The 24,902-nt window shown below is 42.3% G+C and overlaps 1 protein-coding gene across 1 annotated transcript in view; it reads right to left on the reverse strand.

The window, feature by feature from the left end:
* ATP8A2 (ATPase phospholipid transporting 8A2) overlaps positions 1 to 22,241 on the reverse strand; it is a 477,972-nt gene extending 455,731 nt beyond the window's left edge. Inside the window, exon 1 of the mRNA XM_029210474.1 lies at positions 22,175 to 22,241. Within this exon, the coding sequence (XP_029066307.1) occupies positions 22,175 to 22,214 (40 nt within the window). The 5' untranslated portion in view covers positions 22,215 to 22,241. The remainder of the gene's footprint in view (positions 1 to 22,174) is intronic.
* Between the last annotated feature and the right edge of the window lie 2,661 nt (positions 22,242 to 24,902).

Genomic DNA, 24,902 nt, shown 5'->3' on the forward strand with positions numbered 1-24,902 from the left:
ACTGAGGCTGTGCTCTAGAGCCCACAAGCCATAACTACTGAGCCCGCGTGCCACAACTACTGGATCCCGTGTGCCTGGTGCCCGTGCTCTACAACAAGAGAAGCCACCGAAACAACAAAGAGTAGCCCCCCCCGCCCCCTCGCCGCAACTGGAGAAAGCCCATGCGCAGCAACGAAGATCCAACGCAGCCAAAAATAATAAATAAATTTAAAAAAAAAAAAAAGAATGGCTATGATTTGGATGTGCAGAGAAAGCACAAAGCCTTCCAGGAATGGTACCACGGGAGCAGAGACACAGGCCAGTGATGCTTTATTCACAACCTGGCCGGCTCCAGCTGGCGGGTGAAAGGTGAGCCACAGTCTTCTGAAGCCTAGTTTCCAGTAAGTACAGTAATACAAACTGGGCTGTTCCTTGAAACCCATTTTATACCTTAGATATGTTGAAATCCATCATGTAAATTACGTGAAGACAAATGTGCTTTTAAGGAAATACGTTTAATAGACAAAACTAAAAACGAAGAAGAAAAGCTATGCTTCAGATATTCAATTCAGAGGATTTTTCTATATGGGCTGGATTGGCTAAGGCTTAAAATACAAGCCCAGTGAATTTTCTGGAGCAAGTCCCTCTGTTGCTGGGATGGATATTCTCCATCACTCCTGGGACCTCAAAACTGGGCTCAGGTTAGGGACACAGACTTTAAAATCCCGTAGCCGATTCAACATGCACAAATGCAGTCTCTGAACAGTTAATCCTAGGAGACGGGCAGTGTGAAGTTGGAGTTGGCCTGTTCTAAGCAGTTTGAAGACCCACAAGACTTTGGCCAAAGGCACACAGGTTCGCTGCACGTGGTCTCACAGCCAGCTCACCTCTCCAGCATCCTCGGTGACCCATCTCTCCCTTGAAGCTCCCCCCATAGCAGCCTTCTCCCCACTCCTCAACTCTGTTCCCACCAGAGCCCTGGTACCTGCTTTTCCTTCCACCCAGAATTCTCTTCCTCTAGGCTTGGTTTATGCCAACTTCCTCCCATTGCACTTCCTGACAACCATCCCTACCGCATGCCCTGCTGCGTTCTTCCCTGGCGCCGTGTCCTTTCTTTCACTGCACTTAGGAAATTGGTTTGCCCGTCCTCTGTCTTCCAACATTAGCTGTAAGCTCCATGAGCACGGGGCCCACGTTCATCTTAATCACCCGCACTCCCCGCTGAAGGGACACAGAAGGTGCTCCAGAAGTGCATCCAACAAACAAAGTGGACATGGCCACAAAACTTCACATCCTGTCTTACGTGATGGAGAAAAACGTTGTAGATTGAATTCAAGGAGTTACAAGCTGGACCCTAAGGTACCACCCAAAAGAGAATTGGGGGAAAAAAGGGGAAATATCCAGTTTTGTGTAGAAGTTAATCCAACTTGATAATTTCAAAAATTCCTGTAAGTGGTGTTAAGTCTCTCTTGAGTAAAGATGCTTTGCCTCCCAGAATTTCTTCCTCTTCTTTCCTTCAGATGGCGCTGGGGAAATGGGGGGCAGGGAAGAGCCGAGGTCCTTGGACACGGATGCCTCCTGCCTCCTCTGATCTACACCCTCGGGGCCCTGCTGGCATCTGTGGCTACAGCCCGTGACGGGTCTGGCTTGGCTTCATCAGGGGGCATTCGTGTCCCCAGCTGGCTCCCCCTCACCTGGGCTCCCTCTGCGCAAACCACAGAGCCCGCCGTCCTCTGCATCCGGGCTGCCTGCGTCAGCCATCCGTCTGCAGCCCTGCAGGACCTGCCGGCTGGAAGGGCCAGCGGCTTTCAAATCAGCTCCAGACCACTTTGAATGTACAGGTGGGCAATTCAAGAAAACAAAACTATTACCCCTCAGTTTTATCCGCATGTATCCCACACACCTCGGCTCTCTGATTGGGGAAACTTTCCCCAGGAGAGAAAAATTAAGATGTCTCTTGTCAGATGATTCTCCTCTCCCAACCCCTCCCCTGTCTACCCACTAAGGATCAAAAACAGAGGCGAGCTTTTTAATGTCCTGCCCTGACATCATCCTTCTGGATGCCATACAACACTTTAAAGACCCACTGAGCTCTCTCTTCAGTGTCGAAAATGATGAGTCAAGCCCCCCGCAATGTCTGTTGTAAATATAAAAGGGAGAGAAAGACTGATCTGCAAAGTCTCCTCAGAAACAAAAGCCTAGCTTCCCTATTCCTGCCCATTCTGAAAGCCACCTTGATGTTTCTCCTAATCCTTCCCAGGGCGGCGGATGGTCTGAGTGCCTGGAAGTCAGATGCCACATACAAGAGAAGGGCACGTGTGTGTGCGTCAGCCACCATCCCGTGTTATGTGCAGACCAGCCTGTTAGGGTCCTCTGACCCGTGGTGACAAGCAAACGTAACACTTTTCTTCCATCAACAATCTTAACCTCCAAAATCAGGCGCAGATTTGAACAAACCAACACGGAGGCCAAGTCATCCATCGTCATTCCCAACTCCTCAGGTACACAAGATGCACTCTCCCAGTGTGATGGCTCTTCCCGACTCTCATGTTGAAGCGACATTTTGTGTATCACGTTTCTTCTCAGACAGAGAAGTGAGAAAGTTTCAAATATGGAAAATCGTTAAAAAGGTAGCACAATGCCAAGGAGACGCAGATGGAGGAACCTGGATCTCCAGCCCCTCCACCAATTCGGTGTCACCAGGTCAGCCGACCTTTTCAGGTCACAGGGTCATCATTATGATAAAAAGCACCACTACCTTTTGCTGAGCCCTAAGCATTTCATCTGTATTAACCCTTATAATCGCTGTAACAATCTCTGGAAGACCATGCTCACCTGGTAGAAAAAAATGGGGCGAAGAGTAACTCAGCAATGAGTTCAGTGTCTACAAGTTGAGTTTCTTTGCAGTTCGACACAGGCAGCCGCTAGGTCTTTCTTCACTTGCATAACCCGTCCCCGTCCCTCAGACCTCCTCGGAAGCAGCCACTTTCAGACCCACCCGCAGCAGGAAGCGAGGCACCTCCTACACACACCTGCAGGCCCTAGACCTCAGCCAGCTCTCCCGTCAGCTCAGGGTCTACATATACACGCATTCTGCCCTGGTGTCAAGCAGACCCCTGACACCAGGAAATTGGTTCCAGCCACAGACACGGGACAGCAGACACAGAAGGGCCCAGCACACTTGCCCTGCTCTCACGCGGGTGAGTCACGCTTGCTGGCAGGGATGCAGGTTTCATTTCCATGCTTAGTGCGTGCTGGCATGTTAGCTGGCCTAAGTAGCTTTCGAAAGAAAGACTTTTACTTTCTGTTTTGAATTTTACCATCACCTTCTAAGAATAAATCAGTTTCGAAAAACAATGCTATTAAGCAGAAGTTTCAAAGTCAAAAGCCGATGATCTAAACAATCATGGGGGCTTCCCTGTTAGCGCAGCGGTTAAGAATCCACCTGCCAATGCAGGGGACGCGGGTTCGAGCCCTGGTCCGGGAAGATCCCACATGCTGCGGAGCGACTAAGTCCGTGCGCCACAACTACTGAGCCCGCGCTCTGGGGCCCACAAGCCACAACTACTGAGCCCGCGAGCCACAACCACTGAAGCCCGCGTGCCTAGAGCCCATGCTCTGCAACAAGAGAAGCCACCGCAATGAGAAGCCCGCGCACCATGACGAAGGGTAGCCCACGCTCGCCGCAACTAGAGAAAGCCCGCGCGCAGCAACGAAGACCCAGCGCAATCAAATTAATTAAATTTTTTAAAAAGGCAGTATGTGCACTTTAAAAAATAAATAAACTTAATCATGTTTTATAGGAGGATAGAAAAGAAATAAAGCCAACCCCCCAAAAAAGAATTCCTTGAGGGAAACGTAAGATGGAACCACCTGAAAGGTACAGCTCATCATCAACAGAGCCTCACTCTAGGTAATGTATTTCCTAATTCTGTACTCTCCCGTCCCCGTCGCTATGGGTGTACACAGCTGTCAAGCAGCCACTCCCTGAGGTTAAAACTTCAGCCTTACGGTAAATACAAAGCTGAACTCTGTGGCAGGCTCCCACACCTGATGCTGACACTATTAATGCAATGATCTCATCACAGCTACTACACCACATGTTACAATGAACTCAAGCCTGTCTAATCCAAAGGCATAATCCTACCCCCAAACCTCAGAACGAATCTCTTAATCTTCCTGACCTCAAACACTGATATGCCCTCCTGCGAGGTATTAGACTTAACAAAGACACTCTAATTTTACAAGCACAACTTTTTTTTTTTTTTTTTTTTTGCGGTACGCAGGCCTCTCACTGTTGTGGCCTCTCCCGTTGCGGAGCACAGGCTCCGGACGCGCAGGCTCAGCGGCCATGGCCCACGGGCCCAGCTGCTCCGCGGCCTGTGGGATCTTCCCGGACCGGGGCACGAATCCGCGTCCCCTGCATCGGCAGGCGGACTCTCAACCACTGCGCCACCAGGGAAGCCCAGCACAACTTTTTAAATTAATTCTGTGAACTGATATGGTGATAATTGTCAAATGAAAAGGTTCCAACACCACAAGAGACTTATTAAACATCTAAGTATCAGCTACTATAATTCCTCAACGCATGCACAACCCTCTTTTTGTCAAAAGTCATTTCTCCCAAGAATTTCTCTGTATTTACTTACTCAATATTCCAACCAGGAGCCCCTCTGCTCAGTGCACTGATAAGCATCAACTCTGACTCTCAGATTCCAAGGGGCATCCCTGTGTCCACTGTTCCCTCCAACCATACTGCTCCTGTACCTTAGAAGTCTAAATTAAGTCCCATATTTTCCTTGCACACAAAAACAATTTACTGGTATATTATACTAACTGACCCAACGAACTCTTCTTTCTCTACAGTGGAGTCACGGTTCATGGTGAAAATATTTACCAGGTGTTTAAGGTTGCCCCCAAATCTGTAGCATGGTGAGGCACTGCATCATAAAAAACCCCTGTCAATTACCCAAAGAGGTAAAAACTTCCTGGCTAGAGTACTGGTAAGGAGAGTTATGAATTGCCTGAAGCCCAAAGATTATTCCATGATAGTTCTCCCAATTGCATTGTAACAGGTATTGTCGTAATAAGGAAGAACCTTTGTATACTGTTACAAGTTAATCACTAAAGGGATGTTGCCTATAAGCTTAAATTACACATAACAGCCCATCTCTGGGACCCCTGCCCCCCCCCCCCAGGTAAAGAGCATTAAGCTAAAACACCCTTGTTTGGCTCACAGGGAACATCCTGACCAGGCCCACCTGTGAATGATTGCAGGAGAGAGAAATTAACACATCCCCTCCAGAGGCTGATGGGAACAAGGAAATGTTTTGATTTTACTCCCTCCCCTTTTAGTATCAAAGAAGACTGCTCTTTTTTTTTAACATCTTTATTGGAGTATAATTGCTTTACAATGGTGTGTTAGTTTCTGCTGTATAACAAAGTGAATCAGCTATACATATACATATATCCCCATATCTCCTCCCTCTTGTGTCTCCCTCCCACCCTCCCCATCCCACCCCTCTAGGTGGTCGCAAAGCACCGAGCTGATCTCCCTGTGCTATGCGGCTGCTTCCCATTAGCTATCTATTTTACATTTGGTAGTGTATATATGTCCATGCCACTCTCTCACTTCGACCCAGCTTACCCTTCCCCCTCCCCGTGTCCTCAAGTCCATTCTCTACGTCTGCATCTTTATTCCTGTCCTGCCCCTAGGTTCTTCAGAACCTTTTTTTTTTTAGATTCCATATATATGCGTTAGCATATGGTATTTGTTTTTCTCTTTCTGCTTCACTCTGTATGACAGTCTCTAGGTCCATCCACCTCACTACAAATAACTCAGTTTCGTTTCTTTTTATGGCTGAGTAATACTCCATTGTATATATGTGCCACATCTTCTTTATCCATTCATCTGTCGATGGACACTTAGTTGAAGAAGCCTAAATTCTGACTCAGGCAAGATGGTTTTCTGGGACCCAAGTCCACCATCCTCTCCGTCTGGCAGCTTTGCAAATAAAGTCGCTCTTCCTTGCCCGACACCCTGTCCCTCGATTTGTTTCCCTGTTGGGCAGTGAGCAGAGCAACAGGAGCTTGGACTTTGTAACATTGTAAACTTTCAACACTTTACTTTTGCTGCAATCTGGGTGTGCAGGTAGAAACCTTTAATGGTAAGAGCAATGCAGATCAGAGAACAACCAGAGTCTAACACTGTGCTGTCCACCTCGGTAGCCACTGGCCACACGTGACAACTGGGCACTTGAAACATGGCTGGTCAGAAGAGAGATACACACAAGTGTAAAACACACACACCGGATTTTAAAGACTTGGTATTCAAGAAAAGAATGTAAGATGTCTCCATTTTTATAATGATTGTGTTGAGATTACATGTGGGATATACTGAGTCAAGGGAAGTATACTATTAAAGTACAAATACGCTCACATTTTATTTCTACTTGACAGCACTGGGTTAGCAGTTATAATTGATAATTATCTTACCCTATGTCTGCTTCTTACCTCTCAGTATCTCCCGCAGCCCTTCCCACCCTTCAGTTAAACCTGCAGCTTGTATCCAAAGAAGGAAAAGTAGTTTCAATTCCAGCTGAAGGAAAATTTAATAGGGAAGATGATTTGTACCTAAAATCACCACATCCTAATGCTAAGTACTAACACTTCACCCAGCTCTAACTTAGCCCGCTGGCAAACTGCCTATCCAGCTCCAATTTGGGGATAAAAATGCCCGTAGAGAAATTCAAGCTCATGGAAGAAAGAGTTTCACTAAAATCCAAAGAGTTTCCTTGTAAGAGAACTTTAGTCCTGCCTTAGAAGTGAGCATATATTTGTTTATCCCTGTTTCTAATAAGACTAACTAGATACACCTCTACCTCAGATTAGAGACAAGGGGAGGAAAAAGGTTGCTACAGTAAAGGCACACTAGTCACTGGTCAGAAGTGACAGCTCACCCCAAGGAAGGGCACAGAATCACACACACACACACACACACTCGTTGACCAAGCACAGCAACCCCTGAGAACGTAAGTTAGAGGGAGTGCACTGTCCTCATGCCCAGACACAAAGACAGCCCTGAGGAAGCACAAAATAGCCACTCATGATCAGTTACCATTGTGTCATTAGGAAAAGTTTGAATAACACTTTCCTAGGGGCCCTGATGCTTTGTGCAAAATAGTTTTTAATTCAAAAGTTGCCTGTTGTGTTTTGGTAAATTAACAGTTAATGTATCAGAGCTGCCTTTTTAAGCAAGCTTAAATTCCTTAATTTAGTATCTATTGATCAAGCTAACAAAGATCTTTGCTGTTTTAAATATTTGAGATCTTTCTGAAAATATAAGATGTATACGACAGCATACAATAGCGTATCTTAAAGACATCTGTGCCTATAAATGCTTTTATAGCAAGTGAATTACTTCCACACACTTAATACAAACTTAAATAGGATATCAATCTTTAATAGCGCATTCTTCAAGCATACTACATTGGTATTTGATTTACGCAAAAATATCATAACCAAGTGGACCTAAAAACCAGTCCTAAGTTTATAAAGAGAGAAAAAGCCCCAAAACAGAATTGAATTATTTTAGTGAAGAAAAAAAAAATCAGGATGATGCTCTACGTCACCTGCAGAACATAACATCCTCTTGCTGTACTTTTAGCCCTTGACGGTGGGAGATGCCAGCAGTCATGTACTTTTCCTCTCCCCATGTCACAGCTGTCTCTTGTGTGACTAACATTTGAGCTAGGTTGCAAACTTCCACTAAGTTCTCCAATTAAAACTCACGGACTTCCTCAAGTTCATGAAGATGTATTTGCTTACAGAAAAGGATCTCTCTTCCCCTTCTCTCCCCCTTGCAAACTCTACATTGAGATTTTGAAAACTGAACCCAGCATGACACCTGAGTTTTTGGTATGGGGTGACTTTCCACGGCTGTAATAACAACCCAAGTTAGAGGATATTTAATCAGCTGGCTCCCTCAGACCATGCCACAGCGAGCCCAGAAAGTCTGAGCTAATTAAGACCAAAAAAAAAAAAAAAAAGCACACATCAATAACCAAGGAAATATACAGTAAAATGAGATTATCCTATCTCACAAACTGACAGTTTAAAATACACCAGTTGAGATCTGTCTCTGACCGTGAGGTTTACAAGGAGGTCCAAATAAGTGTCCTTTCCCTGTAACAATTAGAAAACTGTAATCTAGGAAACTTTTTTTTTTTTTTGCGTTATGCAGGCCTCTCCCGTTGCGGAGCACAAGCTCCGGACGCACAGGCTCAGCGGCCATGGCTCACAGGACCAGCCGCTCCGCGGCATGTGGGATCTTCCCGGACCGGGGCACGAACCCGTGTCCCCTGCATCGGCAGGCAGACTCTCAACCACTGCGCCACCAGGGAAGCCCTAGGAAGCTACTTTTTTTCTGATATCAAACAACAGGCAGTGTAGGAAAGTAACTTGAGAGAAGAGAAACAAACAAGGTGAGCCCAATGATCATACCTTTCTACTTGAAAACAATTTCTGGGCAGAAGTGCAATGAAGGAGGAACCCAAACAAAAGCCTGGCAGTCTCACCAAACTGAGGAGACAGAGATCTCAGGGTGATGAGGCCAAAACGCTGAGAATTTACAGAGCAGTGACCTGAGGAAGGTGGGACTATGCAAAACAGACCCTCTAGAAATTTGCATACGGTCACCTCGACTCTTTGGCTAAATTCCAATTTGCACATATGCATGGCAAAATTCATCAGGGGAAGAATAATGACCAAGGAACTGCCAGAGAAAAGATTTCCAGAGTTCACACAAAGCCAGAAAATTGTTAGAGTTCTAGGAGCCAGAGATGAGAGACCTTGTTGACTACATCGGGAATCATGCCTTATCTGTGGAGCTAAAATAGATCCATAAAAACTTAAAGGGCTTCCCTGGTGGCGCAGTGGTTGAGAGTCCGCCTGCCGATGCAGGGGACACGGGTTCGTGCCCTGGCCCGGGAGGATCCCACATGCCGCGGAGCGGCTGGGCCCGTGGGCCGTGGCCGCTGGGCCTGCGCTCCGCAACAGGAGAGGCCACAACAGTGAGAGGCCCGCGTACCGCAAAAAAACAAAAACAGTGAAACAAGAAAGTATATAGCAATTTGAACATCATTATAAGGCAACTTGACACAGCTGGCTCTTCAAGAACTCTCCACCCAACAAAAGAACACACGGTGGGCCATTCAACAAGATAAACCACAGTTGTACTCTACTAGTCTCAACTCATTTAAAAGGACTGAAATTATGTAAAACGTGTTCTCTGACCACAATTAAAAATCAATAATGAAAAGCACTTTGGAAATTTTTGAAATATTTGAAAATTAAACACACTTCTAAACTGTAGGGTAAAAGAAGAAATTAAAAGGAAAATTAGGAAGTATTTCAAACTGAATAAAGATAAAGTAACGCTCTAGTTTGGAGCAGGGGGGAGGCAAGGCAGCAGTCTGAGAAGAAGACACATAAAAATAGTCAGACCAAATCCTGCCCTCATTTATGTCAGGGCTGTGTAGGTAAAACGTGAGATACACGAAAATACACTGTGTTGTGTTACAAGCGCCACAGGAGTTATGAAGAGTGCCTTCAGAAAAGGCAAAGCTTGTCCTTCTGTGAGTGGGTCGTGGTCATGAGGGGAGGATGGCTGGCGGGGACATGAGGACAAGGGAGAGAAGGGACAGAGGAGGCAGTGCTGCGAGGAGAAGGCAAGGGAAACCCAAGTACCAGGAACACTATCCGGACACTGGAGCACGTAGTGTGCTTTAAATTCACGTTCTCTTTTGTTTACAGTAATTCCAGGAGGTTGGCATTAACTTCACTCCATACGCAGGAATCTTACAAGTCGGTTGACTTGTGCAAGTTCACAATAACGGCTGCAGTGGGTGGAAGGTCAGAATCCAGGCTCCTTGTCACCGCCAGCTAACCCTAACCGAACGGTCATCACTGGGTTCCCATCCCCAGGCTGCCCACATCCACAACCTTGTCCCATCAAGTTCACTCCATCTCCCAGTAACCCCCCAGGCATCCTCATGCTTTTGCTTCAACTCTGCCCAAAAGCTTCTCCCCACACCCAGCCATTCTCTACGTGAATCTTACTCATTACATGAGACTGAGGAGTCCTCCCCTAGAACCTTTCCTGCGGCCTCTTTAGAATTTACATTCTCTCTCTTATATGGTCTCTACTGAATAAGCACAGTAAGAGTTTATACCAGTACGTGAAGATGTACATTTCAGCTAAAAATCTTTTTTTTGAAAATCAATACTGAAGTCAGCATACATCAATTCAGTCGATAAAACCAGCGCCCACTTTGTACCCAGAACGGCACTTAAGGCAGAGGTAAATGAGACAGTCCCTGCCCTTCACAGATCCGGAAAAACACTAAGTCCCTGTAAATCAACGGGGCAGTTCTCAGAGAGGGGAAAGCAAAGGCAGGAATGACACCGCAGCTCGGGACGTGAACAGTGGGTGCGACACCATGAACTATAAGGGAAAGGATGGTGTTTGGTTGTCAGTGGTTGAAGGGGATGCAGAGGGAGGAAAGGATGAATGAGATGAGAGGGGTTTTGCTGGGTTTAAGACATTTCAAGTTTGCGGTTGCTGTGAACGCTTCAAGGGGAAATGCTCAGTATACATTTGGGCATTTGTACACAGAGGCTGAAGCCAGGTCTGGCTGGAGATTAAGGAACCATCAGCATGAAAAGGGTGGATGAGATCGTCTCAGGAGAGTATGTTCACTGAGAAAATCCAGACTGGCATTGGCTATGTGTTGCACTATGGCTTAGAGAGAAAATAAGCTTTAAAAGCTGTCCTTTCAAAAGAAGATCAGTCTAAAATAAATGAGCTAAGCTTTTATATTCAGAAACTAGAAAAAGAGCAAATTAAACACAAAGGAAAGGAGAGAAATGAAGAGGGAAGAGAGAAAAGAAACTAAAGAAATAGAAAATATACATATTACAAATCTTAGTCTTTGCTATAGTTTATCTGACAATTTGAGTACAGAATTTTTTTAAATGCCTAAAAAGAAAAAAAAAATTTTTAAACAGGCATTTTTTCTGAGAACTAAGCCTTTTTATATACCTGAGCTTAACAAAAGTAAAATTAAAATGGCCTAGGGACTTCTCTGGTGGTCCAGTGGTTAAGGCTTTGCCTTGCAATGCAGGGGGTGCAGGTTCAATCCCTGGTCAGGGAGCTAAGATCCCACATGCCTCATGGTCCAAAAACCAAAACATAAAACAGAGGCAATATTGTAACAAATTCAGTAAAGACCTTAAAAATGGTCCACATAAAAAAAACTTAAAAAAAAATTAAAGTGGCCTAAAAAAATAAAAGCTTCCCTAGCCGTACCTTCAAATTTTCACTATACCAGGTAATTCGTCTGACAATAGACTAAAAGGAGAAATACAGCCTCCACAAAGGCATTGATGCAACTGCAAGGTGGCTTCCCCACAAGACCGCATTAAAAAAAGAACTCCACCACTAGAGAAAGCTTGGAAACAATGTTAATAGAACACGTACAGTGACCTCAAATTTTGCCAGCTAATTAAGTTGCACAATGGGGGGCTACTTTCAACTATCATGATGTACTCTGACATGTAAGACCACACTGCTACTTCTTTTAGCTGTTGGGCTGTCACATTAGGAAAATGATATAACAAAAGTTTATAACATCACACCTGTCACCAAAAAGACAACAGGTAACAAGTGTTAGGGAGGATGCAGAGAAAAGGGAACCCTCGTACACTGTTGATGAGAATGTGAGTTGATGCAGCCACTGTGGAGAACCGTACAGAGGTTCCTTAAAAAAAATTTGGAAATACAGCTACCATATGATCTAACAATTCCACTTCTGGTTTTTTCCCCCACCCCAAAGAAAACAAAAAACACTAACTTGAAGAGATAGATGCACCCCCATGTTCATTGCAGCATTATTTACAATTGCCAAGATATGGAAACAACCTAAGTGCCCACCAACAGGTGAACGGATAATGATGTGGCATATATACACGATGCAACATTACTCAGCCATAAAAAATAATGAAATCTTGCCATTTGTGCCAACACGGATGGACCTAGAAGCTATTATGTTAAGTGAAATAAGTCAGGCAGAGAAAAACAAATATGGATGATTTCATTTATATGTGGAATCTAAAAAAGCAAATGAACAAACATAAAACAGAAACAGAGATACAGAGAACAAACATCTGGTTGCCAAAGGGGAGGTGGGTAGAGGGAAGAGGGAAATAGGTGAGGGAGATTAAAAGGTACAAACATATAGTTACAAAGTAAGTGACTCACAGGGGTGAAATGTACAGCATGGAGAATATGGTCAATATTATTAAGGGTCTCATCGACTGAGACCCTTTGTGCAGTGACAGACGGTAACTAGATTTATCACAGTGAGCATTTTGAAATGTATACAAAAATCAACACACTATGGTGTGCACCTGAAACTAACAACGTTGTAGGTCAATTATACTTCAATTTTTTAAAAAAGAGGGGGGAAAAAGCTTACCATTGAGAGCTCACAAAGGAAAGGCGAGGGGCAAACCAGAGAAGATCTGCCCAACAGTATAATGAGAGACAGGACAAAGGTTCCAAGTCCAAGTCGAACATCTATCTGCTCTCAAATTATTACCCCCTTGCTGTAGCAAACAGAACATATCTTCTTTTAACATTAAGCAAAAACAAAGTTTAAAAAAAATTCGTGAAGCATCATGGTGGTGTGAGTCATTCCTTTTTTCTCTCCCCTTTGATTTACAACTAATCAGACACCCATAACTGGGGAAAAAAAGCACCTCTGCACGGCAGACCAGGACACCAAGATGCACCCATCTGTGCACCTGAAAGTGGGTGGACTGCACCTTGGAGGAGACTGCAGAGCGAGGGAACTGGCCATGGGGCCAGCAGTGGCAGAGGAGACAGTCGTCCATCTGGCAGCAAATGAGCGCAAGCTTTCTGACAGAGATGTTGCAAGGTGAAGGCGGTGAGTGGGGACCTGCCAGGACCAGCTGCTCTCTCAGGAGAGACCAAGGGACCAGGGGAGGGAAAGGACAGGGAGGTGGCTGGACAAAGAGAACTGGAGGGAAGCATCTCCTGTTTGTCCCAGGAGGCAAGAGCACCACCCCCAGACCTCTGGGATCCCCCCGCCACTCGAGGACCCCCTTACTGGGTGTGGGCACACCCAGGTGCCAGGTACACACCTCGCCCCACTCGGCCGCCACCATTTGTTTTCTGTTTTTGTTTTTAACATGCCCACTCCCAACCTTTGCGGGGAGTTAGCTCAGAGAAAAGAAACCAGAAACTTGTGCCATAACACCACCTCCTGGAAAACAAAAAGACTCTTAACTAGCGACCTGCTGAACTGTTAGAACCAAAGTACGCAAAGAATAGACTAAATAAGGAGGGTGCGCGTGACTTCAAATGTGTCAGCGCAGGCACTTTTCATCAGACACCATGAAAAATCATGGTAATATGGTAAAGCAAAAAGAAAATGACAATTTTCCAGCAACTAAACCCAAAGACATGGAATACTGCAATATAACTGATAAAGAATTCACAATAGCTGTTATGAAGCAATCCAATGAGCTACAGAAAAACTCCGGCAGGCAGTTCAACAAGCTCAAGAATAAAATTAACGAACAGAAGGAGTACTTTACCAAGGAGACTGAAATTCTAAACAAGAACCCCAACAAAGTCTGGAGCAGAGCTCAATAAATGAGATGAAGAATGCATCTGAATACATTGGAAATAGAGCAGATCAGACAGAAGAGAGACTGTGAGCTTGATGACAGGAAAACTTAAATGATTCAGGTAGAACGGGACAGAGAACTAAGATTTTTTTAAAGTGAAGAAACCTACAGGAACTATCAGACTCCATTAGAAAAGCCAACATAAGAATAATGGGTATTTCAGGAGGAGCAGAGTGTATTTAAGGAAATAATAGCTAAGAACTTCCCAAACCTAGAGAAGGTTCTGGACACGCAAGTCCACAAAGCTAATAGGATACCTTATCATCTCAATGCAAAAAAAGGTTCTCCAAAAGACATATTAAAAATGTCAAAAGTCGGGCTTCCTTGGTGGCACAGTGGTTGAGAGTCCGCCTGCCAATGCAGGGGACACGGGTTCGTGCCCCGGTCCGGGAAGATCCCACATGCCGTGGAGCGGCTGGGCCCGTGAGCCATGACCGCTGAGCCTGCGCGTCCGGAGCCTGTGCTCCGCAACGGGAGAGGCCACGACAGTGAGAGGCCTGCGTACCGCAAAAAAAGAAAAAAAAAAAAAAGTCAAAAGTCAATAATAAAGGATTTTAAAGGCAGCCAGGGGAAAAAAGGCAAGAACCTACAAATACCCCCACTATTAGGCTATTGTTTATCAGCAAATTTCTCAGCAGAACCTCTACAGGCCAGGAGGGAGTAGAATGACATATTCAAAATATTGAAAAACGAAGACTGTCAGACAACGATACTCTGTCCAGCAAAGCTCTCCTTCAATATGAAGGAGAAATAAAGACTTTCCCAGACAAACAAAAGCTGAGGGAGTTCACCACCACTAGACCTGCCTTACAAGAGATGCTGAATGGGCCTCTTCAAGCTGAAACAATAGGAGAGTACACAAAACTCTGATTAAGATGAAAAATAATCAGAATTAGAATACTCTAACTTTTTAGAATAGTATATTAAACTCTTAATTATGGCATCAAGATTAAAGGAAAAGAGCACTAAAAATAACTATAGCGACTACAACTTGGTAATGAAGTCACAGCATAAAGAGATAATTTGTTTCATCAAAAATATAAAAGGGGAAGAGTAAAAGGATGGAACCTTCATAGGCAAATGAAGATTAAGTGCTATCAGCAGGAAAAGGACTATTTTATCTATGAGATATTTTATGTAAAACTCATGGCAACTACAAAGCAAACATCTAAAGCAGAGACTTAAAACATGAAAGAGGAGATTGAGCAAATCACCTTGAAAAACTGCCAACTTACAAAAGGTAGACAGAAACGGAAGAAAAAAAAAACAATGGAAAGACAAAATAACCAAAAAACAAAAGATAAAATGGCAGTAAAATCCTAATATATCAATAATCATCCTAAATGTAGAGGGAAGAAAGGCACAGAGTGGCTGGATGGATTAAAAAAAAAAACCAATTATATGCTGCCTACAGGAGACCCATTTCAGCTCTAAAGACACAAATAGGCTCAAAGTGAAGGGATGACAAATGATATTCCAAGCAAACAGAAACCAGAAGAAGGCAGGTGTAGCCATACTCGTATGAGATAAAATAGACTTCAAGCCAAAAAGGATAAAAGAGACAATGAAGGTCATTATGTAATGGTAAAGGGGTCAGTACATCAAGAAGACGTGACAAGTTTAAATATATATGCTCCTAACACCCAAGCATTGAAATACATTAAGCGATACAGATCTTAAGGGAGAAATAAGACAGCAATACAGTGATTGTAGGGGACTTCAATACCCCACTAACAGCAATGGATAGATCATCCAGACAGAAAAACCAACAAGGAAATGTTGCAATTGAACTACACTTTAGAGCAAATGAACTTAACAGACATAGTGAACATTCCATCAAACAGCAGAATGTACATTCTTCTCAAGTGCATATGGGGCATCCTCCAGGATAGACCACAGGATGGACACAAAACAAATCTTAGCAAATTTTAAAATATTGAAATTATACCAACTATTTGATCACAATGGAATGAAACTAGACATCAACAAGAAAAGATCTGCAGATATATGGAAACTAAACACACTTCTAAACAACCATGGGTCAAAAAAGAAATCAAAAAGGAAATTAGAAATTAGCTTGAGACAAATGAAAATGAAAACACAACATATATATTGCGGGATGCAGCAAAAGCAGTTCTGAGAGTGAAGTTTAGATAAATAAACACATATATTAAGAAATCAGAAAGATCTCAAACAGTCTAACATTACAGATGAAGGATTTTGAGAAAGAACGAATTAAGCTCAAAGTCTGCAGAAGAAAGGAAATAAGTACCAGAGTGAAAATAAATGAAAGAGACCATAAAAACAATGGAAAGTATCAACAAAATTAAGAGCTGTTCTTTGAAAAGAAGCAAAATTGGCAAAACTTTAGCTAGACTAAGAAGAGAGAAGATTCAAACGAAATTAGAAATGAAAGAGGAGACCTTACAACTGATACTACAGAAATGTAGAATCATAAGAGACTGCTATGAACAATTACATGCCAACAAAATATATAACCTAGAAGAAACTGATACCTTTCTAGAAACACAACCTACCAACACTGAATCAGGAAGAAACAGAAAATCTGAACAAATAACTAGTAAAGAAATTGAGCCAGTAATCAGAAAACTCCTAACACATAAAACCCCAGGACAGATGGCCTCACTGGAGAATCCTACCAAATATTTAAAGAATAATTAACATTAATGTTCCTCAAACTCTTCCAAAATACTGAGGAAGGGAAACACTTCCAAACTCATTCTATGAGGCCAGCATTACTTTGATACCAAAACCATATAAGAATACCACAAGAAAAGTGAACTACAGACCAATATTCCTGATGAATATAGATGGAAAAATTCTTAACAAAATATTAGCAAACTGAATTCAAAAGCACATTAAAAGAATGATATACCATGGCCAAGCGGGACTTATCCCTGGTATGCAAGGATGGTTCAACATAAGCAAATTGATAAATGGCATACATCACATCAATTAAGTGAAAGGTAAGTCACATGATCATATCAGACGCATATAAAGCATATGACAAAATACAACATCCTTTCATGATAAACCCTTAACAGACTTGGTACAGAAGGAACACACCTCAACATAATAAGGGCCACATATGGCAAATCCACAGCTAACATTACACTCAATGGAAGGAAATATAAAAGCATTTCCTCTAAGATCAGGAACAAGGCAAGGATGCCCACTCTCACCACTCTTATTCAATATAGTACTAGAAGCCTTAGCCAGAGCAATTAAGCAAGACAAAGAAAAAAAAGGCATCCAAATCAAAAAGAATTAAAATTGTTATTTGCTGAGTATATGGTCCTATGTACAGAAAATTCCAAAGAATCAGTCAAAAAACTGTTGGAATTAATCAATGATTTCAGTAAAGTGGCAGGATATAAAAATCGACATACAGAAATCAATTACATTCCTTTACACTAATGAGGAAGCATCTGAAAAGCAAATGAATAAAACCATCCCATTCACAACAGCAAAAACAGGAAGATACTTAGTAATAAGCTTAACCAAAAAGTAGAAGATCTGTACAACAAAAACTGTAAAACCTTGCTGAAAGAAATCAAAGGCAACACAAACAAATGGAAAGACAACTCTTTATGGATAAGAATTAATTTGTTAAAATGGCCATACTACCCATAGCCATCTACAGATTCAACAAAATCCCCATCAAAATACTAAAGGCTTTCTTCACAGAAATAGAAGAAACAATCCTGAAATTTGTGTGGAACCACAAAAGACCCCAAATAGCCAAAGCAGTCCTAAGAAAAAAAATCTAGGAGGTATCACACTTCTGGATTTCAAATTACACTACAAAGCCATAGTCATAAACACAGTATGGTACTGGCACAAATAATAGACATACTGACCAATGGAACAGAATAGAGAGCCCAGAATTAAATCATGGCATATACAGCCAACTAATATTCAACAAGGGAGCCAAGAATACCCAATGGGAAAAGGATTCTCTTCAACAAATGGTGCTGGGAAAAGTAGAGTAACACGTGCAGAGCAATGAAACTGGACCCCTATCTCACACTACTCACAAAAGTTAACTCAAAATGGATTAAAGACTTAAACAGAAGACCTCATACTATAAAACTCCTAGAAGAAAACACAGGGAAGAAGCTTGACATTGGTCTTGGCAATATTTTGGGGGCAGGATTCCAACGCACAAAAGATAGAAAAACAAATTGGACTACATCAAACTCAAAAGCTTCTGCACAGCAAGAGAAACAATAAAATGAAAACCCAACCTACAGAATGGGAGAAAATAATTCCAAACCACTTATCAGATAAAGGGTTAATATCAAAATATATCCAGAGAAAACCATAATTCGAAAAGATACTTGCACGCTTATGTTCACAGCAGCACTATTTACAACAGCCAGGACATGGAAGCAACCTAAATGTCCATCAACACAGGAATGGATAAAGAAGATGTGGTGCATATATACAACGGAATATTACTCAGCCATAAAAAAGAATGAAGTAATGCCATTTGCAGCAACATGGATGGACCTAGAGATTATCCTACTAAGTGAAGTAAGTCAGAGAAAGACAAACATCATATGATATCACTCATATGTGGAATCTAATTTTTTAAATTATATAAATGAACTTACTTGCAAAACAGACTCACAGATTTCGAAAACAAACTTCCGGTTACCAAAGGGGAAATGTGGGGGAGGGATAAATTAGAAGCTTGGGATTAACATACACACACTATTATATATAAGACAGATAACCAATAAGGACCTAGAGTATAGCACAGCAAACTCTATTCAATATTATGTAATAACCTATATGGGAAAGAATCTGAAAAAGAATGAATATATGTATATATATAATCACTTTGCTGTACACCTGAAACTAATACATTGTAAATCAAATATATTCAAATAAGATTTCTAAAATAAATAAAATTATATATTTATATATATACATATATACATGTGTATATACATTTATGTGTGTGTGTGTGTGTGTATATATATATATATATATATATATATAACTCAGTCAACTCAATTAAAAAACCCAAACAATCCAATTTTAAAATGGGCAGAACTAAACAGAAATTTCTCCAAAGACATCAAAACAGCTGACAGATACATGAAAAGATGCTCAATATCACAGATCAGGGACTGCATATCAAAACCACAGTGAGTTATCACCTCACATCTGTTAGAATGGCCATCATCAAAAAGACAAACAGTAACAAGTGCTGGCGAGGAAGTGGTAAAAAGGGAACGCTTATACATACACTGTCCCACCAGGGAAGCCCTTTGCCTTATTCTTAATGGAAAGGTGTTTCGATTCCACAGCTGTCTAAACTTAACTCTTTTTCCCTTTCGAATGAGAATGTCTAATTCAAGCTTATTTTATTGTGCTACTTAGATTATTGGCTTCAAAATCATTCCATGATAGGCAAAGTTTTCTTAAATAAAACACAAAAAACAGGCTTTAGGGCTTCCCTGGTGGCGCAGTGGTTGAGAGTCCGCCTGCCGATGCAGGGGACGCGGGTTCGTGCCCCGGTCCGGGAGGATCCCACATGCCGCAGAGCGGCTGGGCCCATGAGCCATGGCCGCTGAGCTTGCGCGGCCGGAGCCTGTGCTCCGCAACGGGAGAGGCCACAACAGTGAGAGGCCCGCGTACCACAAAACAGAACAAAAAGAAAAACAGGCTTTAAGGAAAGCTTGATAAATTTGACGTCGTTAATATTAATAACTTCCATTCGTTGAAAGATATTGGGAAAAGAAATAGGCATGTCACAGATTGGAGAAAGATATTTGCAATACGTGTATCTGACAAAAGACTTGCATCCAAAATAAAGAATTCAGGCAAAACAATAAAAGGTAAAAGGAAAACGAGCACAAGACTTGAACAGCATTTCACAAGAGGATACCCCGTGGCCAGTAAGCACATGAAAAGATGCTCAGCATCATCGCTCACTAGAATGCAAATTAAAACCACAAAAAGACACCATTAAACGCCCACACATGTGGCTTAAAAAAATGAGACACTCGTGTTCACCATAATGTGGAACAATTGCTGTGAGAATACAAATCACAACAACCACGTTAAAAAAAACCCATGTGGCAGTTTCTCAAGATATACATCTAGCCCATCATTGAGTTAATTCTACGCCTACGTATTTTATCCAAGATAAGTTATGTCCACAAAAATATAAAGAATTTTACTCAAAATAGCAAAAAATGGAAATAACCCAACGTCCCATCATCAAGGGGTGGATAAACATATGGTGATCTATCACAGGACGGACACTCCCAAGGCTGAGTCTCACAGACCCACGGCGGCTAAAAGAAGCCAGACCAAAAAAAAAACACATCCTGTAAGATTCCATTTATACGTAGTTCAAAGGCAAACGCATCTTTAGGTATAAAAGTCAGAACAGTGATTGCATCTGGTAGGGAGCAGACTGTCTGGGAAGGGGTGACAGGGATCTTCCTCCGGGGTGATGGAAATACTCTTATTTGGGTGTTGGCATATCGATGGACAAAAATTCATTGAGCTATATACTCTAGATTTGTATGCTTTGTATGTTAAATCTCAAAAATAAAAGATTTTAAAAAATAAGATATCCCAAATGCATTTGTCATTCAAGTGACTTTATTTTACTTACAATATTCTATTACTCAACAGATCCTGGCTGATCACCTATTATGTGCCTGGAACCCTTCTAGGCACGAGAGCTACAGCAATGAACAAAACAGGCGGAAGTGCCTGCCCTTACATTCTGGGGGTCGGTGGGAGAGACAATAAAAATAAGTTACAGTATTTTATAAGGAGAAATGTAAAATAGCAAAAATAAAATTAATGAGTGAGGATGGGGAATGCGATGGGGAGGGAGGCTGGATTACAGTTTTGGCATTGACCCCATAAACTACTTTTTAAATTGAATCATGATGGATATGCACACACAATTCTATGTGTGGTTTTTAATTGTGGTAAGACCGGTTAGGATAAATGTGTTTTAAGCGTATAAAAGTGTTAATTAAGCACATTCACAGCGTTGTACAGCCAACCTCCAGAACTCTTTTTCTTGCAAAACTGAAACTCTGCCCCATTTAAACACTAACTCCCTATTCCACTCTCCCCCCAGCTCCCGTGGTAACCGCCACTGTACTGTCTCTATGAGAGCAGTAGGTTTCATTTGTTACACACAATAAGACAAGAAAAAAATTTCTAGTTGTGTGTGACGGATGTTAACACGACTCACTGTGGTGATCATTTTGCTACATACAAATATCAAATCATTATGTTGCACACCTGAAACTCACATGTTATAGGTCAATTATCTCAATTTTTACAAAACCTAGTCTAATTGTTGAAAAAGTATATATGCAAAGCAGGACATTTTAGTGTTGGGTGTTTACAAGAGCAATTTTCTCGGTCAGCCAATAATACTCATATAAAGTATATCTGAAAGAATCACAGTTTGTATCAGGTTACAAAAATCTGAGTTCCAAGTTATAGTTAGGATGGAGAAAAACTGAATGAGTAGATAGGCCAGGAGACCAGACAGGATAAGGACAGCTCCTGGAATACTTCATGGTACCCAATATATCAGATCCTAATCACACAGATTTGGTATAAATCGCTATCGATCCTGTACAAGTTCCTGACACTGTTGTTCTAATTGTACGGTAGCGACCAAAACATTCAATTGCCGAAAGCACTGTACCTTGACAAACAGAGCTCAGAGTCTGCTCGGCTACAGTTTAACAGTTGTAATTTTTACCATTTAAAAGAAGTTGCCCAGAAATTCAGAATTCGACTCATGTTCTTTGGATTTTTATACTTTAGCAGCTGTTACATCACTGTTGCGAAAGCAAATTCAATACCTAACAATAATTCACCATGATATTTAAACCAAAGAGTTAAAAAAAAAAAAAAAAGAGGGGATTGTGATAGTCAACAGTATTTTCAAATTACTTCTCTCACCAATCAGGAGCTTAAAGTTTTGAGCTTATAATATTCCTGTCGCCCACTGAGGGGGAAAAAAACCTATTCCAAGACCACAGAATATTATTAGCTCATTTTCACATGTAACTTCTGTTCTAAATACCATCTAATTCATTTTAAGGTTTCATCTAAATATTTTGATTACAAAAGCTATTTCAAGGCTCTCAACATACATTTTAAAAATATCTGGCTAACATTTGCAAAAAGGAAAAGAATTCCCTAAATCATCATCTAGGCTGTTTTGGCTTTGTTTTAAGCTACAGGACCCACAGTCAGTACCTAGAAGGCGTAGGAATGAAGAATTGCTAGCTACAGACTCACCACCTGCTCAAAAAGTTGCTGCTCTTCTCAGGGTCCCCCATGACCCATGCCTTGTGTGGGCTACATCTATATTCAACAGCTGTGCAGATGTGTCTGTTACCTATAGAACAGCATCTTCTCCAGCTGTGGGTCCCAGGCATGGCACTCCGTCCTCTACACAGACGCGTAAAGACAGAGGCAGCAGTAACCGTTCATGGGTGTCTGAGTATTAGGAACGTTCAAGGTTGATCTGCACGATAATCTGGGAGAATCGTACAATGCCCTGAAACTGTCCTGCTCTAATTCACCTGGCAGGAAACACAGCCCTTGAGTGTGAGAAACTCACAGTGGATAGTACAGGATCACATGGAATTGGGAAGGGTGCAATTTTTAATGAAAAATCAAACAACAACAAAAAACTCTTTTACGTACTGAGTTAGGGAAGGGAAAAAAAGGGAGAGGGGGATAATACCCAATGGTATTTCCTGCTACGTTACAGTAAACTCTCCACATCAGTAGAAGTCCTCCTGGCTTTGCTGCATTTCCCAGTCACATCTCAGGATTCATCGTGAAGCCTGTGACCACATCACAGGCAGAGCCACATCGAGACCCAGGCTGCCCTGGCCACACTGGAGCTCCTTCCCACTAACCAGATCTCCCTGAAGAATCCAGTTATACCCAGGCAGCACCACCATCAGGTCATTTACAAAGAAGGTGCAAACAGGTGACACGTGCACCCCACGGAGATTCTCCCTGGTTAACCACCTCTCATAACAGCGTGCAAAGAAAAGGGTCCGTCCTACGCTGCTGGTGGGAATGTAGATTGGTGCAGCCACTGTGGAGAATAGTATGGAGGCGCCTCAGAAAACTAAAAATAGAGCTACTGTATGATCCAGCAATCCCACTCCTGGGCATATACACAGGCAAACCTATAATTCAAAAAGATACATGCGCCCCAGAGTTCATAACACTATTCACAGTAGCCAAGACATGGAAACAACCTAAATGTCCATCAGATGAATGGATAAAGATGTAGTACATGTATACAATGGCATACTACTCAGTCATAAAAAAGAATGAAATAATGCCATTTGCAGCAACATGGATGGACCTAGAGATTATAAGTGAAGATAAACATCATATGATATCCCTTATATATGGAATCTAAAATACGACACAGATGAACATATCTATGAAACAGAAACAGACTCAAAGACATAGCGAACAGACTTGTGGTTGCCAAGGGGGTGGTGGAGGGATGCATTGGGAGTTTGGGGTTAGCAGATGCAAACTAGTGTATATAACATGGATAAACAACAAGGTCCTACTGTATAGCACAGGGAACTATATTCAATATCCTGTAATAAACCTTAATGGAAAATATTTTTTAAAAAAAGAATGTATATATGTATAACTGAAACACTTTGCTGTACAGAAGTTAACACAACACTGTAAATCAACTATACTTCAATTAAAAATAAATAAAATGGCTCTTGGATTTTAATCCTCCAACTCCAGACACCAAAGATCTCTCAGCATGATGGCTTTTGGTTTTGACATTCATCTAGAAAATATACAGAAGTCCCCAAATTAAATATATTTAACGAAACCATATGGGGGATATGTCCTAGTTAAAACCCAAAAACAGTGGAGGGAAAGAGTTGGAATCATGTGACATTTTTAAAGCCTGCCATGCCTCAAGGGATGTGCAGAGGCAATGGCAAACGTTATCCTTGAATTCGACGGCAAAAATCAGAGACTCTTTCTTATACCAAATGGCCTGATCAATTCTGTGGCTCCCCACAAAGACATCCAGGACATCAGAGTCGGCAACGTTGCCCTCTGTAACTTCTTCTGTCCTGAAGCATCTCCCACCTCCAGGGAAGACTGAACACCACCTCCCTGGTAGGGAGACCCTGCAGCAGCTCCAGGCCCGTCTAATGGGGACCACTCGCAGGAACGGTCCCAGAATTGTGCCCGCCTGGCCGTGGCACACAGTGGGCACCAGGAGAGCTGCTGGCAGGTACATCCCAGGCAACACATGGTTCTGTTTTCTTCAGGGATGGTGTGAAAGCTGTGGTCCCGGATCACAGCACCTGTTTGGATTCCCACGGGAGAAATTCCATCCTAGGCTCAGAAACAGCTCAGCGTCCCCAGGGCAGAATTCTTCTCCTCTAACAGACGCTAATTCTTGTGACAGATCATGTTTCCTTTTCACTTTGGGTGATTAGAGCCTGAGCCAAGTGCATTTGCTCTGCCCTCTGACTTCCTCTTACTTCTTACTCCTATTCTCTTACCCCCTGTTTTCTTGCTTGTTTTCAATTGTAACATACCATGCCATATTGATAGGTGGGGTAAATTATTCTTCCACAAAAGGACTATAGTGACGTAAAAAATAACTTGTCACATAGAAACAGAACCTCAGCAGAAACAAGGCTGAATTTGCTAACAAACGTGCTTCAAAGCTGGGAGAGACTGTATTTTCTAATTCATCTTTTTTTTTTTTTTTTGTAGAAAGTGAAAATCTTTCTAAAGAAGTCATCCCCAAAAGTTGGTAACAGGGGCTTCCCTGGTGGCGCAGTGGTTGAGAGTCCGCCTGCCGATGCAGGGGACGCGGGTTCGTGCCCCGGTCCTAGAAGATCCCACATGCCGCGGAGTGGCTGGGCCCGTGAACCATGGCCGCTGAGCCTGCGCGTCCGGAGCCTGTGCTCCGCAACGGGAGAGGCCCCAACAGTGAGAGGCCCGCGTACCGCAAAAAAAAAAAAAAAAAAAAGTTGATAACACACTTAAAAGCTTTTACTGAAAACAGGAGAAGGTTTTTAGAAGTGGACTTCTTAAGTATTTACTAG

The sequence above is a fragment of the Monodon monoceros genome, unplaced genomic scaffold, assembly GCF_005190385.1.
Source record: "Monodon monoceros isolate NGI ecotype Baffin Bay Population unplaced genomic scaffold, NGI_Narwhal_1 Super_Scaffold_8, whole genome shotgun sequence".
In the NCBI taxonomy this organism is placed as follows: Eukaryota; Metazoa; Chordata; class Mammalia; order Artiodactyla; family Monodontidae; genus Monodon; species Monodon monoceros.